Below are 17,499 nucleotides of genomic sequence, written 5' to 3'. Positions count from 1 at the left end.
GGACTAAACACATTAAAATGACAAAATCGTACAAGGAGGGATTGGGGCTCGTGGTCATTACATTTGATAAAATTCAATGATACGGTAGGCTGAGTTAGTGCCGTATCAAAGACTGTGAGTGTTTACAGAAAAATATGGTATGCAACAGGAGAAAGTTCTGTAGCACACTCATTCAGGGTTCATGGTACATTAAGAATCCATAAGGTGCAAAGAAGAAAGGATTTCTGGCATAAAAAAAAAAAAAAAAAAAAACCCCAAACTAAACCAAACAAACAAAAAAACCAAAAAAATGCAAACACAAGCAAAACATCCCAACCTGTTAACAAGACTTGCAGTAGACCCAGAATAGTGGCCCTGTTTTTTTTTTCAGATCCTTCCATGAAACACAGGATATTTTAATAACTGGTTATGTGCTGCAAGATTTCTTAACAATTAATTAGTGGATCTAGGGCCTCAGAAAATGGACTTGGATTGAAAGCTTTCATCAATTCTCAATTGCTGTCCTTAGCCACAAGCCATGGAGGGATGCCCCCCTGAAGCTGGGAGAGTGCTGTTCGGTGCTGCACGCTTCTGTAGTTCAGGTAGGCAGTGCACACAAGCACACATCCACAGACAAGCTTCAGTACAATGCTCCTGGTGGAGAATGTGAGTTTCAGTTTTGAAAACCTAAGTGTAGTTTTTTACACCTGAGGAAAGATGTTGTGGATTCCCTTATCCACATACAGCATGGGAGAATTCAGTCATGTCATGGACATTCATCTTTAGATCTGGTAAGGTACATTAAGTAATACTAAGAGGAGAGCTGAAGATTCTCATGTGTTTTCAAGGAAAGTTCCTGACAGTGGAAGATAAAATAATTCAAGGAGCTTCAAAACATCCTGGGCTTCAATAAATTGGCATGGATCACTGGAGCACACACATTAACGACAACTGAATGTAAGTGCCATGGAAGGAGAGCATCTTTGCCTTTTAGGGTAGCTGGTCAAAAGAGCCATAAACAAGAACGGGCAGAGAAAAACCTGCCTGACAATGGTAAGGGAGGTAGTGATGAGAACAAACCTGGTCAGTGGCACGAACTGGTAAGGACATGTGGAGTGTGAGAAAGTTTATTTTTTCAGCTGGGAGGATAAGGAAAGGGAGGGAGACAAACACACAGAGATGTCAAACCCGATCAATTAGCATTAACAAAGGCAATAACCAGAAACAAACCTGGTCAATAACACCAGTTAATAGGATATCAAGAAACTGCAGCAAGCTGGGACTTTGCAACTGATAAGGATGCAAACCTGAGGGGTTCTTTTTTCAAGCAGTCATAGCATGAACTAAATATACTTTTTTTATTTGATTAGTGCTTGGAAATCACATTCTGGTTTATGTAGACCGAAGTTCATTTCATCTTGCCTCAGTAGTTAGTGAATGTGATGCAGAAACAAAGAAAATCATAGATTTAAAGAGCTCAAACTTAGAAAGGACTGCTACCATTATCTCATTTAACCTTGTGTACATTATAGGCCAAAGTTTACATGCTAAACGCTGTGTGAAGCCAATATAACCATGTTTGCTCAAAAACATATCACCTAAGGAAAAGGCAGGTGTGGTTTAAATGCTTTAAGTAAGATAGACTCCAGAAAATCCATTATAATGTTTTTCCCATGACTAATTATATTCACTGCTAAAAATGAGCACGTTATTTCTAATCTGAATGTATCAACATACAGCTTTTAAATATTCCATCTTGTTTTTTTCTGCTAGATAAAAAACCAGTTTGTTATCATACTGGTTACATACAAAATCATGAATCAATTAAACACTGATATCAAAGTATGTGGTGAATAATGTCAGGCCAAATGAGAAAGAAATATATTTTTTCCAAACAGAATATATGCACATGGTTATCACTTGATATGAGCTAAGTAGTAACCCAACATCTGAGTAATCAAAATCTATCCATCTCCTTTGGTATGCACTCAGGATATAAAGGAATAATCAAAATCAACTTTGATTTGTCTTGAGAACTGATTCTCGGCTACCTTGTGTAAGTATGTTTATGCAATGTAAATGTAGAACATAATTAGATTTGTGCTTCCCAGTCATGCTTATACAAGGAAGACACTTATTTTTCCCCTGTCCCCACCCTATGGACTCTCTTTGTTCACATGGCTACAACCAAGCAACTTAGAGAATCAGGACTTCAAACACCATCACACTGGTTACTTTGAGAAACCTAATGCTGTTAAAAAACCAAACTATTTAAAGGCAAAGCTAAACTCACATGCAGGTTGCTTCATTTGGTGGTGACTGTTTACATTTATGACTGACTTAGGTACGATACAACAAGTAACCACTAAATGTGGTTACTGGTGGATACTTAGCTGGTATAGAGCCAGTTGCCAGTCTGAGCCAGACTTCTTGACCATAATTTAACTCTAATAAAGCATTTCCAGTAATTGTTCTGTCAGTGTACTTGTTACTATTAATATTTTCAGCCTGAAAAGTGAGTTTGTCTATTCCATCAATGACCAGATAGCCAGAGGCACGTGGACTAAAAGATTCAATGGTATATTCAAAAACATAGACTCCCAGATATGGAACATGGAACTTCCCAGTTGCTGGGGCAAATGAAGCTCCGTAGTTGACATCCAGATTGTTAAACCTGATGGGTCCTGGAGTCGTCATTCCATATGTATGAGAGGCAAAAAAAGCCACCATAGGTGCATATCTGTATGATCCTTTTGAAAAATCTGGAAAGGAACAAAGAACAATTTCAATTAATGTTACATTGTATAAAGGCATCTTGGATCAGCCAGAAGATCAGAAGCAGTTTTTCTGAAGTCATATCATCCAGTAGCTTAAGCAAATGGAACACAGTATTTCTGCATAAACACAGAGTTTTTCTGTATTGTATAAAAAGTAATTTTATGCACAATTAGTGCCAGGTGTATCCACAAAAGAATAATTTTAGAAACAGTAAGGGAACTCAAACTCTGGGACTTTGTGTTATCATTTGCCTATACTATGTTATCATTAAGGGAGCTGCTATTTTTCTTTTCTTTCTTTCTCACCCGTTCTCCCCCTCCCCAAGTTTTTCCCACCCCAGGATCTCTCATTGTTCATCTGTGTGTGCTGAAGCCAAGAATTTTCTCCACAAATCTTAGACAAACACTGGAAAGGTTTAGCACTCCTGATGTTAAATGAGGGAATAAAAGTATACCTTTTTCTCTTCCAGCTGAGCATGCACACTATGATTCCCTGCCACTGTACAAATGATTTTATTCACTATTCATATGCTGTCATGAGTGAGAACCAGCCAAATGGCTGCTGAAAGCTGCATAAAATTCACATTCCATGTGGCTCGGATGTAAATTATTTATTTGTTTTCTGGACTGAATAAGCACAGTTTCCACTTTTCTTTTTCTGAAATATCTTTCAAGGCCTGCACCCTTTGCTGATGAAAATCAGAAGCATGCCTAAAATGACTCCTTGATGCCATAGTCCCACATGTCATGGTAGCTACTGGTATTTATAAAGCATTTATGGCCATGCTGAAGCTAGTATTCCCCAGTGATGTGATTTTACCTCCCCCCTCGAAATCCATGATATCATGTTCAAATACATCTATTGCACACCGTCCCGCGCTGCACAATTCAGCAGGGAGCTTTCCAGCTATTATGGCTGATCCCAGCCCAATTTAATCCCATCATCAGGTCATATTAAAGAAAGAGATCATGAGTCACCCACAGGGATTGACGTCTTCAGCACCAAAGCACAGGACACTATTGCTTGAGCTGGCACTCATTAAAGTGAAATGTGAGACCTTTGACCAGCAAATGCTTTCTAATTAGGCCCTGGGGCAGAGGCCCATACTGCTAGCATATTGCACTACTAAATTCTTTACTTGCCTACACTCAGAGAATTGTCGTTCACCAGCTTCATACTGCAGTTGACTCCTCCAAAGGGGTGGCGACAAGCACAAATAAAACTCTCTCTGTCGTTGATACAGGTTCCTCCATTCTGGCACGGGGAACTGACACAAGCTGAAAACTGCCCTGTGGTAGAGAGGGAGGAAAACCAACAATCTCAGTTGCAATGTCATTACAGTGACACTTCCCAAGTTTTCAGTATTTTGGAAAGCCTCTTCGTGAATTCCTAAAGCTGGCGGAATTTCTGTTGAAGTTCTGTGTGAAGGCCAGCTTCAGATCTTGTCCAGGCTGTTCAGTCCCTTTGCTAGTCCAGCCTCCGTCTTTGCCTGAACACAGCATACCCTCAGCTAGCCTCCAAGATATTCAGAATTGCCTATAAATGCTGAGTTCTGCTTGTCTCAGATGGTCAAGTACATGTAATAAAATGAAAGATATTACAAATCTAACTTCTTTGGAGCATCTCACTCAACAAACATTATAACCATCAAAAGATTGGGATATCTGAATGGCTGTGATTGTACAGTCCCAAAGACCCCTGTCAACAAACACCAACCTTTCCTTGCTCATTTCTCCCCTCCCGTCCTCCTTAATTTAGTGACTTCCCTCTCTGCAATGTGAGTTTAAAGCCAGCAAAGCCTGAGTATAGCCAAGCATTAGGAAATCCTCCTGCTGTTCCCTAAGCAAGTCTTTCCATAGTAGTCTAAGGGAGGTGGACCTCGGGACAGATTCAGTCTAGAGGATACTCATTCCCACAGGGAGATGGGGGGGCTGAGAATCCACCCTTCCTTGTCACAGACTGACACAGAGACCTGCAGTCCATCCAGCACCAGCTGCTCACTTCCCTCTTCCAGCTGGTCACAGTGGCAGAGGACATTTTGTGCTGAGCCCCACACAGCTGGCTCAGCCTCCTTCTTCCCTTCTTGTATGGTGGTCCTCAGACACTACACCAACCCAAGACACAAGTGAAAATCAGGCAGTCTGCAATATATTGGATCAGCTAATTAATCTTTACTAAGAATGGGAATGTGCCGAGAGGCTTGGAGCTGACTGTATTGCAGGAGCCCTTCAGAAACAAAGAGCAAAACTTGGTAGAGACAATACTGACATATCCAATTTTATTTCCTTCTTTTGGTGAGACAAAAGCAATAGAACTTTTCTTGCTGGTTCAGGCAAATCTGTGGTTTGGTTTGGTTTCACTAGTGCAGGCACAAAAGGCTGCTCTTTTAGGACAGAGTCAGTTTATCCTTGGGCGTACCAAACCACAAAATTTGTACTGCTAGTGTACAGGTTGGAGTGTCCTGCCTATGACATTACTCACGCAGTTGTGTCACAACCATTGCAGGAGAGTCTGACTACTGGTGATGAAAGATCTTAAATGCTATCCAAACCACTTCTAGTACTTTACCTCGCCCACAAATAACCCAGTTCCAGAATATCTACCAAGACTGTTGTAAAAGTTTTGCATTGCAAGCAACACAAATTATACCAAACAGGTGGATTTGCAGAACACCCTCACTGAGGACGTCCTTGCCTCTCTTCCTGACTATGTATGAGCTGGCCAGATCACGCCCAGCCTATACAGATAAATCAGTCAGTCCAGTCCTGCTGAGTTCTGAGACAGTAACTTCTGTGTGTAATTGTATAATGTGTTGTCATAGCAGTTTGGGGATAAGAACATTCAGGCCACTTTAAAAATTAAATATTGTTATGAAAAATTCTGAACATAAAGCATTCCCAAGTGACACATTTTTCCATTGTCTTGCTTTGGTCAAATAAAAGTCAGATGGTTTAGAAAATGAACCTTCTCTTTGCCAGGAACTACCAGCAGAGTTCTGGAAAGAGAACTCCACACAGTCCTGTGATGGTAAATCTAGATGGATAGGTGGGAACTGAAAAAGCCTTTCATAAAGGGGTCTACTTATTGCTAGGGAAATGTTGAACTGGCTCTTCATATAGATATTTCAGTAATGCCCATAGTTATCTTCAGATTCCCATCCAGTTATTTCACGGACTGCTGCATTAAGGCAAACTATTTCCATGAGAAATTTTAGTTCAGTGAGCAGAATGCTAAAGCACATTGTACCGTGCCACTTGGCTTTACACTGATGGAGCATATGAACTTAAAAACACAACAGTAATTCTTTTCACAGAAAATAATGTCCATCCTGTAATGCCTGAAATAAAGCAATTTAAGACTGTCAAGACTGGGGTCACAGCGCAGGCAACTGGACATGAGGAAATAATGTTTTTCTTCTCAGATAATAGTTTTGCTCCACACTTAATTGAAGTTATTTTTCACTTATATTTACCAAGCATCCACAACATTTCAGTCATATTTACCAAGCATCCACATATTTATGAAGTGTGAAAGGAAAGCAGAAAAGGAAGGAAAACAGCTGATTGTGCTGACTGTATGATATTCCCAAAATACAAAAGCTTTGTGTAAGAACACGGCAGCCTCTCTGCTAATTGGCCTCTGCTTATCATAAACAAGAAGTAAATCCAAGAAACAGGAAAAGGGTCACAAAAAGGAAATGATAATGATATTGAGACTAGTGTTTTAACAGTCTGCTGAGGGATGATTTTGCCTGAACTTAACCTTTGAGTTAAATAAAATTCAGACACAGCTTTACCTACAAGAAATTAACCCTCCAGGTCCAACAGTGCTTAACAGCAGCTGGGGAGCCTGTTCATTTGCTACTACTGAGAGAAGCTGTGAAGAGGTTTGAGTCAAGTTAGGATTTTCAGCGTAAAAATGCCATAGATCTCCACTGAGCAGGTAATGTCTATGTAACTTCCATGTGGTCTTACAATAGCATGTTTTTGCTGCCATTTCTAGCTGAAGCTACCCAACCACCCACTATTTTCTTTTTCTTTTTTCTTGCTGAAGGGCATCCTGAGACAGTATGTCCATATTCTCTGCTTGGGGTAAAGATGCCAAGATGTTCAGATTAGGAAAGGATTTCCTACTATAGTACATATCCCATTTTTAATTAATCTTTCACAACTAGTAGTGTAGATAAGTAAAAGAGAGAGACTTTATAAATTAAATTAAAGGTTTAAATGGCAGCTATTAATAGCAGAGAATAAACTGAATGCAGTTGCTGTTTACACTCAGCATGGTAGGAGTGAGGAGAGCCAGTCAATGCTGAGTTTTGCTACTCTTCAGGAGGGCAAGCAGTCAGAAACCCTTTTGGGAAATAGACTGCCACTGCTGTACAAACAAATCCTCAAACAAATAATGAAGCTTTGTCAGTATCTACTGGGGTGTTGTTTAGAAGCAAATCAAATATTTAGCAATGTAATGGTCTTCTTACAGAGAGAAGTGACTTCAGTTGTTTAATTTGGAAATGTCTAAACAGGAAGTAACTCACCAACATCTTCTCAATATTTAGTTATCAGTAACTGTCTCTCGGGAAGCCCTAAGAGATTGGAAGAGCCTGGGAATCTAAACCACTCTGCTCACACAGGGTCAGACTGGTTGTCAGTCTGCAATTATTCATCACCTCTGGCTTAGCACTCTCAGTCTGACAGTGATAAAAGCGATGAGCATCCCCAGTAGCCTAGATGCAAGGAGTGCCAGGGAGCAGCAGGAGAGGGGCAGCCCCAGCGAGGCTGGCAGCCAGGAACTGCAGGTGACAGCAGGGCTGGTGCCTCACCTGGAGAGCTGACAGGCAAAGCATGGAAGGTTAATCATGGCAACCAGGGTTAGTCACAGCCCAGCATGACTGAGAAGGCCTGGGATTTTGCCTTGAGCTGAGACAGGGCTCCCAGGCCCATGGGCAGGGTGTGCAGTCTGGGGTCTAGATCAGGATGCCCAGGACAATTAAGGCTACCGTTGCAGTGGGGGCTCTGACAGGGAATGCAGGTATAAGTGCTGTGTAGGATGTTCATGGTGCAAAAAAGCACAAAGATTGATCCGCAGTGCTCTTGGGCAAAAAGCAAGGAGGAAAGGTGCCTCAGCTGTGCTCTCCAGTTTTGGGTGGGGGCAGATTGTCCAGACTGATCTGAGCTACTCGGACCCTGACAACTCTGCCTGTCTGTCTGTTAAACAGAGGTATCCAATATTTCTGGTGTAATATTTTCAGGATCACTAAATTAAAAAAAAAAAAAGTTTAATCTACCTGTCAGTCGAAAGAAAACATGCAAAATTGAAGTATGTCATCAAACTGAACTAGAATAACCATCAAACTCGTGCAATTAAAACACAAGATGCAAAACATTTAAATAGGTTAATTTCGCTGGAGGCTTGAATGATAATATGACAATGGAAGCTTGCATTTCTTTTAGGAATAAGAAATCGCATGAAAACAGAAATAAGACATAGAGAAAATGAGAATGAAAAGATATTACCTCTCTCACAGATCCACTGTTTTGAATAGATAAATATAATGCAGCTGCACTCTGTTATTCATGTTGATGGGAGGGTGGCATAATCTGAATAAAGCAAAACCACAACTAACACAAGACATGTAACAAGAGAGTGCATTCACCTTTGGAAAGCACAGCAGCCTCTAGGTTCTCTAGAGAACAGACACAGCACTAAGTGTCGATGGGAAAATGGGAACTGAGCTAAGCTGCCCTCATGCTGGATCAGGCATTTCTGCATAAAACAGTGCATTGGAAGGTAGGACCAGACACAATCCATAACCAAGACTAATGAAGAGCTTACTGAATATTTTTCTGTAAAGGCTGGCATCTCCCCTATGTTAGCTACTTGAAGCTGTCTTAAGACCATCACTTTTTTATTCACCCAGGGTTGCCACTACAGTTAGTATCAGGTAAATTGTTAGATTATTCATCCCTCATACACATATTGCAGCCTCTAGCTGACCTAAACTTTTGTTCATTCCACAACATGGAAGTCTCCATACCTGTATGTCCCTGCATACGTAATGCAAATTCACATTGTTTCTCCTTGATTTCAAATGACTACTGAGGAATGTATTACCTCAGGGACAAATCCTGAACACACAGTTAGTGTAGCATCAAATATCGAACATGTTGGAATAAATGAGAATTGTCATTCACCTCTTTCTAGAATTTTATTCTAACTTTTTTTAATGGAAAAAGATAATCTAAGATCAAATACATTTTATTATTAGCTGATTATGCCTCAGGGTTCCTTCTAGAAACTTTAGTAGAGTCAGCACATCTCTCTGGATGGTCTCCTGGAACTCAAAGAGAAAAAGCTTTCCTGGAGAAGTAAAATCTACCCAGGCAGAAGATGGATACTTGTTAATTAGGATAATGGTCTTACTTCTTTATGTTACAGAAATGTAATGTATGACTTTGCTGGGCGCAAAATATCATTGAGAGCAAAAGCTTGTTACTGATGGAAAAGTCTGCATAAACATTGCAATGTAGAAAACTTGCTTAAAAATGGGGATTTTCAAAATCTGCAAAGATCTGCACTTTCTGTAAGAGCGAGCACACATCCAATGTTATCAAGCAACCTATTTGTTAAAATTCAGCATGAGACAAATAATAAATAGCAAAGACATTAATTCATTAATGTGGAGTGAAAAACAGAGCAGGTGGCAGCTTCCTGTGCTCCAGGCAGGTTGCACCAGTGACACTTCCAACAAAGCAGAAAGCTTAGGAAGGATCAAAGGCATCACATCTCCTTTCCCCTTAGTTTTAATTGAGAACAATGGTTTTGAATTTCCATCCTGTGCAAGTGGCAGAAACAGGCAGAAAACAGAAATGATTGAGAAAGAATTGCCTAAAAATGGCAATTTTTATTAAAAATTGTATTAAACAAATGTATTAAAAATAGAAAAAAATAATCAAATTACTTTGTAGTAAGAATTTGGCAAATTTTGGTGCATTTTGAACTATGACTGCCTCTTGGAATGGCTGTGTCTCCTCTCTAACTGAAAAGATAACCAAGGACTGAAATCCTTCATGGGATTCCTTCAGCCAAACTACTCATGGGATTGAGGCTTTATAAAGGATCCTTTCCATTGATTACTGAAAAGTGCTGAACCTAGGGCAGAAAACAAAGGAGGGAGGGTGCAAAAGGAAGGGAAGAGGAGTGGAGAGGGAGAGGGAAAGGGAGATTGCCCATGGTCTTAGCACATGAACAAGAGTGGTAGCTCTTCACTACCCATACATCTGCTTACAATAGGGACCAAATACAGTTTCAGAAATGTTCAAAAGTTTAAGAATGCTTTACAGAAAAGATTTAAGTCTGGGTCTTTGAATGTATCTGGGCATCTGTCTGTCATTTAGGAATCTGTTGCACTTGTAATGTGAATTAGAGTCCCCTGAAGATTTCTAGTCACTTAACCACTCTTCATTTTCTGTATTTTCCCAGAAATGATATTTCCATAAAACATTAGCTTGTGCTATTGATTTTCACTCAAGTCTGGTTCCAAAAGTCGTAACTCAGAGTTTGCATTTCTGTGAATTCATCCATATGAATTCATTTCATATGCTGACATTCGAATTTAAGTTCAGAAGGGAATCACACTCAAAATATCTTTTTCAAGAATGGCAGCTCCTACTCACTTGAGCTGTTCTCCAGATGGACTTGAGTCAAACCTACTTTATTGGCTGGGCTCCCGATTCTGCAAGAACATACTGTTGTAATTGTAATTGCACTAATAATCTCAATGAAGTACCGAAGGAGCTGGCAAAAGCCTTATCACAGTCATTCGGTGTATTCGCTTGCTTCAGGTTTTTGATACTTTTCATCCCCACCGACACTGCAAAGTACTCATGCATTCTTAGATTTCTCTCCAAGCTTGCATGTTTTTTTACTGAAATTGCTAATTGTGATGTAGGCACACAATTATTGTAGTTTAGATTCGGCCTAAATTGCCAGTTACATTTAAATGGTCAGGTTCTCAGCTGAGCGTGTGTGCACGCACATATATCTTAAACTGATCAGATGTGAATTTATTAAGAAAAATTAAATGGATTTCTAGATGCCTTAGTGCAGAATCTCCTCATAAGAAAAATAAATTCTCTTGTAAACAAGAGACTAGAGTAATCTCAAGTTCACTTTTTATGGCAGTCTTTGGAACTTTTATTCACCTGCAGTCAAGTTTGGCCACCTCAGTTCATCACAATGGTTACATAAGTCTTTATTACAAAGACCCTAACTTTTAGTAGAGTAAAATGCATTACCTGGATCTATAGTATTATCTGTGTTTCTCTGACTTCGGCTTGCCAGGCTCATGGTGATGTTTGCTGCTCCCTTTTTCACTGGAGCTAGTTTCTTCGTAACTGGTTTCACCTGTTTCTGAAGTTTGGTGATGTTGTTCATTGCACTTGCCATTGCAACGTCAACATGCTGGGTTAAATTTGTCAAGATAGTCCCTGCTTTTATTTCAAGCACAGATTCAATGAGCTCTTTGAGGCCTTTCTGCAGCAGGGGTATATCTGGCTGAGCAAGTTTAATTAGCACGGGTATACTTGCATTCACTTTTTGGATGCTGCTGTTGGTATCCTGACACAGCCCCCAGGCCTCATGAGCAGTCTTGTTCAGAAGTGGAATGCTGTTTGAGAAGCGGATCGACTTGGCTTCCAGGGCCTTGATCCTGGAGCTCAGTGTCTGGAGCTGAAGTGAGACCACTTGTTCTTTCTCTGTTGAGGCAGCTTTGGTTTTTTTTAGTGAGATACAGTTGTTTGCCAAAAACTTGGAAATTTTTGACTCCACACTCAGAAGGCGAACCTCATGGTCCTTTGATTCCTCCACAAAGTCGAATAGTTTTTCTTCCAGGCGGTTGATATCTTGTTGTTGATTGTCCACTTTTGATGATGTTTCATTTAAAATATAGAAAAATCTTCTGAAATTGTGGAGGATACTTCTGTCAGACTTTTCATATGGAAGATCAGAAAGTGATTCATACTTCTTGCCAATGAGCAGTGTCTGGAGGGATTCATTCAACTGTTGGAACTGGGGAATGAAAGCCAGGACACTGTCCAGTTTCTCAGCTCTGCCACAGCAGACTTCAGTCTCATTTCTTAGAGCAGGTAGCATATCTTTCAGTACATAGTTATCCTGAATAGAATCAATAGCGCTGTTTATTACTATCATGGTCTTGTTTAATCCATCTTCTATTTCCATGGAGCATTCATTAACACGACTCTCAAACAGTGCCTGATAAGTTTGAGATTCATTTTTAAGTCCTTCCTGAGTTTTGGAAAGCTCAGTAATTGCAGAACTTATTCTATTAATGACAGTTGTGAGGTTTTCAAGTTTCTGATTGATTGCTTCAGCTTGGATCTGTTGTTCATAGTCTGAAGTCAGACTAAAAGGTACCCCTTGTTCAATCAAGGGTTGCAGGATCTCCATATCATAGCACAAGTCATTAATTTGCTCATTCATTTTGTCCATCTTATTGTCCAATGGAAGGACCAGGTCAGAGAGACTTTTGTTTAGGACAAGCACATTCTCTTGGATTGCTGCCAGCTGAGTTTCGAAATCCCTTCTGCTCTCTGACAACATGTCATCACAGATTCCCAGAACAGAGTCTCTCTGAATTTCCAGTGCAACACTGAGATTGCTGATCTTGCTGTCCTGGACTCTTAAGTCATCATAGATCTGCAGCACCATCATGCCTTGTTTCCTTACTTTCTCATGCAGTGTGAACATATACTCTGTAACATTGTACTCTGTGACTTTGTCTGCTGAAGGGGTGTTTTGGCTTGAAGACTGTTCAGCTGATAACAGTTGTTCATGAGCATCTTTCATTTCTGAGAGAGTCCTATTTAAAGATTCATAATAAATGACACTTCTTGACTGTTGATGCTCCAAGTTATCTTCCAAGGATTTCTGCTTTTCCTGTAAAGCTTTCATAGGCTTGTCACAACTGAGGGTCATTTCCTCTTTCATCTGCACCATATGACTCTTTAGCTCCAGAATGTCAAGCTTTGTTGGTGCACTGTCTTTTTCCTGAGCAATTTTTTGTTGGGTTTTATTCAGATGCTTGACTGATTCTTTTGTATTTTCAAGATCATCTGACAAACCAGACACAGTCTTGAAAATTTGAGCCATGCTCTCTTGGATTTCACCTTGAAATACTTTAAACTGTTCTCTGACGATGTCTTTGACTAATTCATTAATACTTCTGGATTTGAGACCTTTGGGAAAAAGGAGAAATATGGAAACAATCAAACCAACTGTGTTAGGAACATCTAAATTTTTTCCACAATGTGAGCAAACACGGCGCTGAACAGAAGTGAAACACACACATCTCCTCCCCACCCACAAAGCAAAATTTAAAGCTGAGGAATGTGGAGGAAGGCTAATAGTGTTTGAAAACTCATCCCTGTTTCTACTGAAATCTGTGGGAGCTTTGTTATTATTTTGAAAGGGCAAACTTAGACTCTGCATATGTGATATCAACTTTGATCTCCAAGCTAAGCTGTTTCTGAGCACTGAAATGAGGAGATTGGTGTCCTTTTGTGGCTGGCTCCTAAGAAAATGACGTGTCCTTTCTCCACAGGAAAAGTAAGGGAAAACACCTGGTTTATCAACATTATGGTCAAGAAGTGAAAGGAGAGTTTATTACCTTCCTATTGGATTGTATGTGGTAAGTGATCATACAACACACTACAGTGAGAAAGAAGTAAAATAAAAATAGCCTTATTGAATATCTGAAGTTAGTAACATGACAACTGCTGCAAAAGGCAGACATTTTAAAGGTACAAAACTTTATAGTTAGTCTCGTATACTACGACTCTTTAAATAGCTCCCAGGAATACTGATCCTGAAAAGCACTAGGCAGAGGTGAATGTGTGGGAATTCTGCTCCTGTGAATAATGTCAAAATATGCCTCCTGTATAGCCTTAGATGGGTTAAGTCAGTCATAAAATAGTGTTCATCAAGAATACTGCATAACATATTTGAATTAATTAGAGCAGTAGTTCTGCTCTGGTGTGAGATTAGAAGGATTTTTTTAATTTGTTCTCCAAAGGTAGCCCCTATGTCCAGCTAAAACACTGAAGCATTCTTCGCATGTTTTTTCTAAAACTTATGAACACTTACAGCCAGCTTGTGATATAATGGTTAAACCCTTCAACCTCTACAACGCCTTGAGGACCATCAGTTCTCTGTTTAAAGCTGTACTGATAAAGGCAGAAATTCTCTGTTGCCTTCCTCTATTTTCCTCTCAATTACTTCTATAGCCTTGATTTTATTGCTTCATCTCTAAAACAGGAAGGCATGTTCTGAAACCTTATTTGAAAGTACGTTCTCAGCACGAGCAGTAAAATGGCAGGAAATCAGACCCATGAAACCCAACACAACTTTGGGCTCCAGGGGTGCAAAAGGATTCGGTGTAAAAATGATTTTGTTCAGCAAGCTAGAGAGAAGCACAGTACCTTTTCTATTCCGGAGATCCATTTGAATTGTGCATGTGTTTCCAGCAGGAAACAGATGAAATAGTTGATAATATTTGCTTTTTTTTATGTACTATAAATGAGTTTCAGTCTTCATTATGTCTGGTAAAATGGACAGTAAACACCTCTGAGGCTTAGAGGAGAAATCTATCACTTGTTCAGATGGTGGGTTTTTTCAAGGCAGCCTATAATGGGCAGGAGCAATAAGTTTGCTAGTCTAAAAAAAGAGCCACTTCAGAAATATAGCATGAAGTATCCCAAACAATAAACTCAGTTACTGTCAGCTGTGGTCACAGCTGTCAAGCAATTTTTACACAAAGTATAAAAAGCAACAAAGTGATACTACTGAGATTGCCTTTATTTTACTTTTTACTACCTGAACAGCAAGTAAATGACTTGACAGATGTATACACATGAATGTGCACATGAACATGCACACTTACACACAGAGCTTTGTCAGTGAGCTTCAGTGAAGGAAAACAGTAAGATAAGTTACCTGAGAATAAGGATGTTTTGGCAGCTGAGAGGAATAACCAAGATATGAATGCAGAGTGAAATACCTGACATATCGAGAAACCATTGTAACTGATGATTTGGTCAGGTTACTTTATGATGCTGAAAAATGTTCTGTGCTTTAAAAGACACAATGAGCTGTGAAGGGAAGTCTAATGGCTGTGCAAAGAAACAAGGTTACTCTACACCTTCTATGAGGAATTAATTAAATTTCTTCACCTAAGCAACAAATCTTGATAACAGACAATCCTGCTGTGAGAGGTCTTCCACAAGATCTATATTGGCCTTTTCTTTCTGTGTCAGTCAAGAAACTGCCACCTCTCTCCCTCTCTTTTCTACCCTATTTCATTAGATCGCGGGTGTTGTACGAAGCTCAGCACTGGTTTTCAGGTGTTCTTGTTATCAAGAGGTGGAACCTGATAAAACAGACAGCTTTCGGTTTCTCTCCCTTACTTGCTGGCTAGGACAGCTAGGTACCTAGTAAGAAAGTGCTACTCCAAAATTCACTAGGGGCTGTAGGAGCACGCTTCTCCACAGAAAGACCTGACTCAAACTTGTGTTGTAGGTGACAATGAGGTATATTCTTAAGCTTGAGCTGAGAATACACAAGAGTACATTCATGGGTGTAACTCAATTTCTCTGTTGCTCATTTTGAAACAGAAAGGTCCAAACTACCTGTGAACATTAAAGACCTCTTGCACTTTTTACGAGACTATAAATTTTAATTTTAACTCTGGCTGAAATCCAAAGTATGTAATTACTTTCCATCAACATATACTCCCTTTGCAGATTCATTTATTTGAAGAATAGTGTGCAAAATAAATGTATGTACACAGGAGACTGAGTTAAGGTTATATATCCAGCTGTAAATGACATTTCTGACTTGGAGGTGACTAACACTCCATTGTTTACTTCATTTTTAAAGGAGTGTGCATTTTAATAATGAAGAGGAAAGGAGTCTATAAAAAGGTTTGATGTGGAGTGAAAGGAGGAAAAAAAGAGTAGCAAGAAGTAAGCAGACTTTATTAAATTAAAGGGAGAACACCAAATTATTTTCTCTAAGTAAAAAGTAGGAACAGTCTCCTAAGTACAGAAAACAATTAAAAAAATGCACAACAGGTTTCACTAACCAAATTAGAAGAACATATCAGTTACTCCAGTGAGTGTTGCCCTGTATCAACAGGTGACAGGTTTGTGGGACCAAAGTCTATTTACAGATGAAACCAAGAAATAAAGACTTTGTATTGAATTGTTTGTTCACAGAAACAGACCTCACTCCTAACAAACCCTGATACATAGCTGGGCAGCCATTAGAATTTCTGTGATAAGAAAAAAGGTGATTAATGGATATGAGCAAAGGACCTGGGCACCACAGAAAGAAAATGGAAAAGTAGGGGAAGAAGGAAGAAGTCTGAATAGCATGAAGAACTACAGACTTTACTGTGCTTCAAAAGCACATTGCTTCAGGATAGCAGTGACAGTGGGGAAAGTTCTGCTTCAGGTGAGCTTCTAAGAATAAGTTTTAGCAAGTCTGATGTGCCAATACACCTGTTCCAAGTTAGAGGACAGCATGGAAGCTCCTTCCAGCTCCTGCTACTTTAGGATGCTCTTTGTCCACTTGGAGTATGACTGACTGACATTCCCTGGATAGAAACTGAAGTTGCCCTTTGACATTGCACATACAAGCCAACAGAAACACTAACCTTGTTCTCTCTCCCCTCCTCCCCTCATTCCTTCTATTTACCTATGTACAAGCCAAGAATAACCCGTATTGGAGTGCCCAAAATTAAGGTCAAGGAAAGTAGCTAATAGAAGCATTTTCATTAAAGTTACTTGATTAGGAGATAGATTGAGAACATAAATCAAAAAAGGGGCAGCAACTGGAGATTTCATCTAAGCAGGTAAAATAAAGAACATTGCAGATAAAAACAATAAAGGCTTGAAACACATTTACAGGCAAGTGTGAAATAATGTGGTTTTTTGGTACTGCACATTTTAATTAGGACTTGGACCCTTAAATATAGATAGAGAATGGAGAAGCAGGAGCACATGATGCAGCAAAAGACCGCTTGGAATAGCATGAATGTGACAGAGTGGAATAGTGTGAGAATGAGTGGAATATAAAAAAGAATGAAGAGAAAGCAGAAGGGAAATGGGAAATATTCAAAGACAAATTAAATGTATGCCCAAGGGTCAAGAATGCCATCTAGCAATATGTGGAGAGGTGAAAACAGGTCAGCAAGAGAGATGGGATAAACGTGATCCAGGGTACAAGAGAGCCATCTAGCATGTGGCATGAGCAACTCAAGAGACAGAGGACTGAAAAGACAAGAAATGGGACCACACTTGGTAAATTCAAGGGAGATACAAAAGCACTTATTGTTTCATTTAGTTTTATCTCAATGTAAGGAGCTCCAGTTCCCTTGTTCCATTTTTAAACTACAGAAAAGTCCTCTGGATTCTAAAATGTATAATACAAACAACTTGGGGAAAATTCCTGAAAAATGAGGAAAATATTGCACGTCAAGGAAATTAAAGCTTCAGTCCCAATCTGCTTGTTAAGCACCATTTGTAGGCAGGTGACAAACAGATCTTGCTGCAGGATTCAGGAATAATGGATGCATAACGCTGCTGGCAAGGGTCTGCCCAACCTCCTGGTCCCTGACCATGTCTTTCTCATCTACCGAACATGAGTACAGATGTTTATCAAAGA

At 39.6% G+C, this 17,499-nt stretch overlaps 1 protein-coding gene across 1 annotated transcript in view; it reads right to left on the bottom strand.

The window, feature by feature from the left end:
• Positions 1-2,319: 2,319 nt before the first annotated feature.
• Positions 2,320-17,499, bottom strand: part of MMRN1 (multimerin 1) — a 44,805-nt gene continuing 29,625 nt past the window's right edge. The window contains exons 6-8 of the mRNA XM_009887736.1: positions 11,055-13,013; positions 3,900-4,046; positions 2,320-2,741 (exon numbers count right to left, since the gene is read on the bottom strand). Coding sequence (XP_009886038.1) covers positions 2,320-2,741; positions 3,900-4,046; positions 11,055-13,013 — 2,528 coding nt within the window. The remainder of the gene's footprint in view (positions 2,742-3,899; positions 4,047-11,054; positions 13,014-17,499) is intronic.

This window comes from Charadrius vociferus, unplaced genomic scaffold (genome assembly GCF_000708025.1).
Source record: "Charadrius vociferus isolate BGI_N301 unplaced genomic scaffold, ASM70802v2 scaffold296, whole genome shotgun sequence".
NCBI classification, from domain to species: Eukaryota; Metazoa; Chordata; class Aves; order Charadriiformes; family Charadriidae; genus Charadrius; species Charadrius vociferus.
Note: the sequence above shows the minus strand (reverse complement) of the source record. Positions and strands in the feature narration are given on the sequence as shown.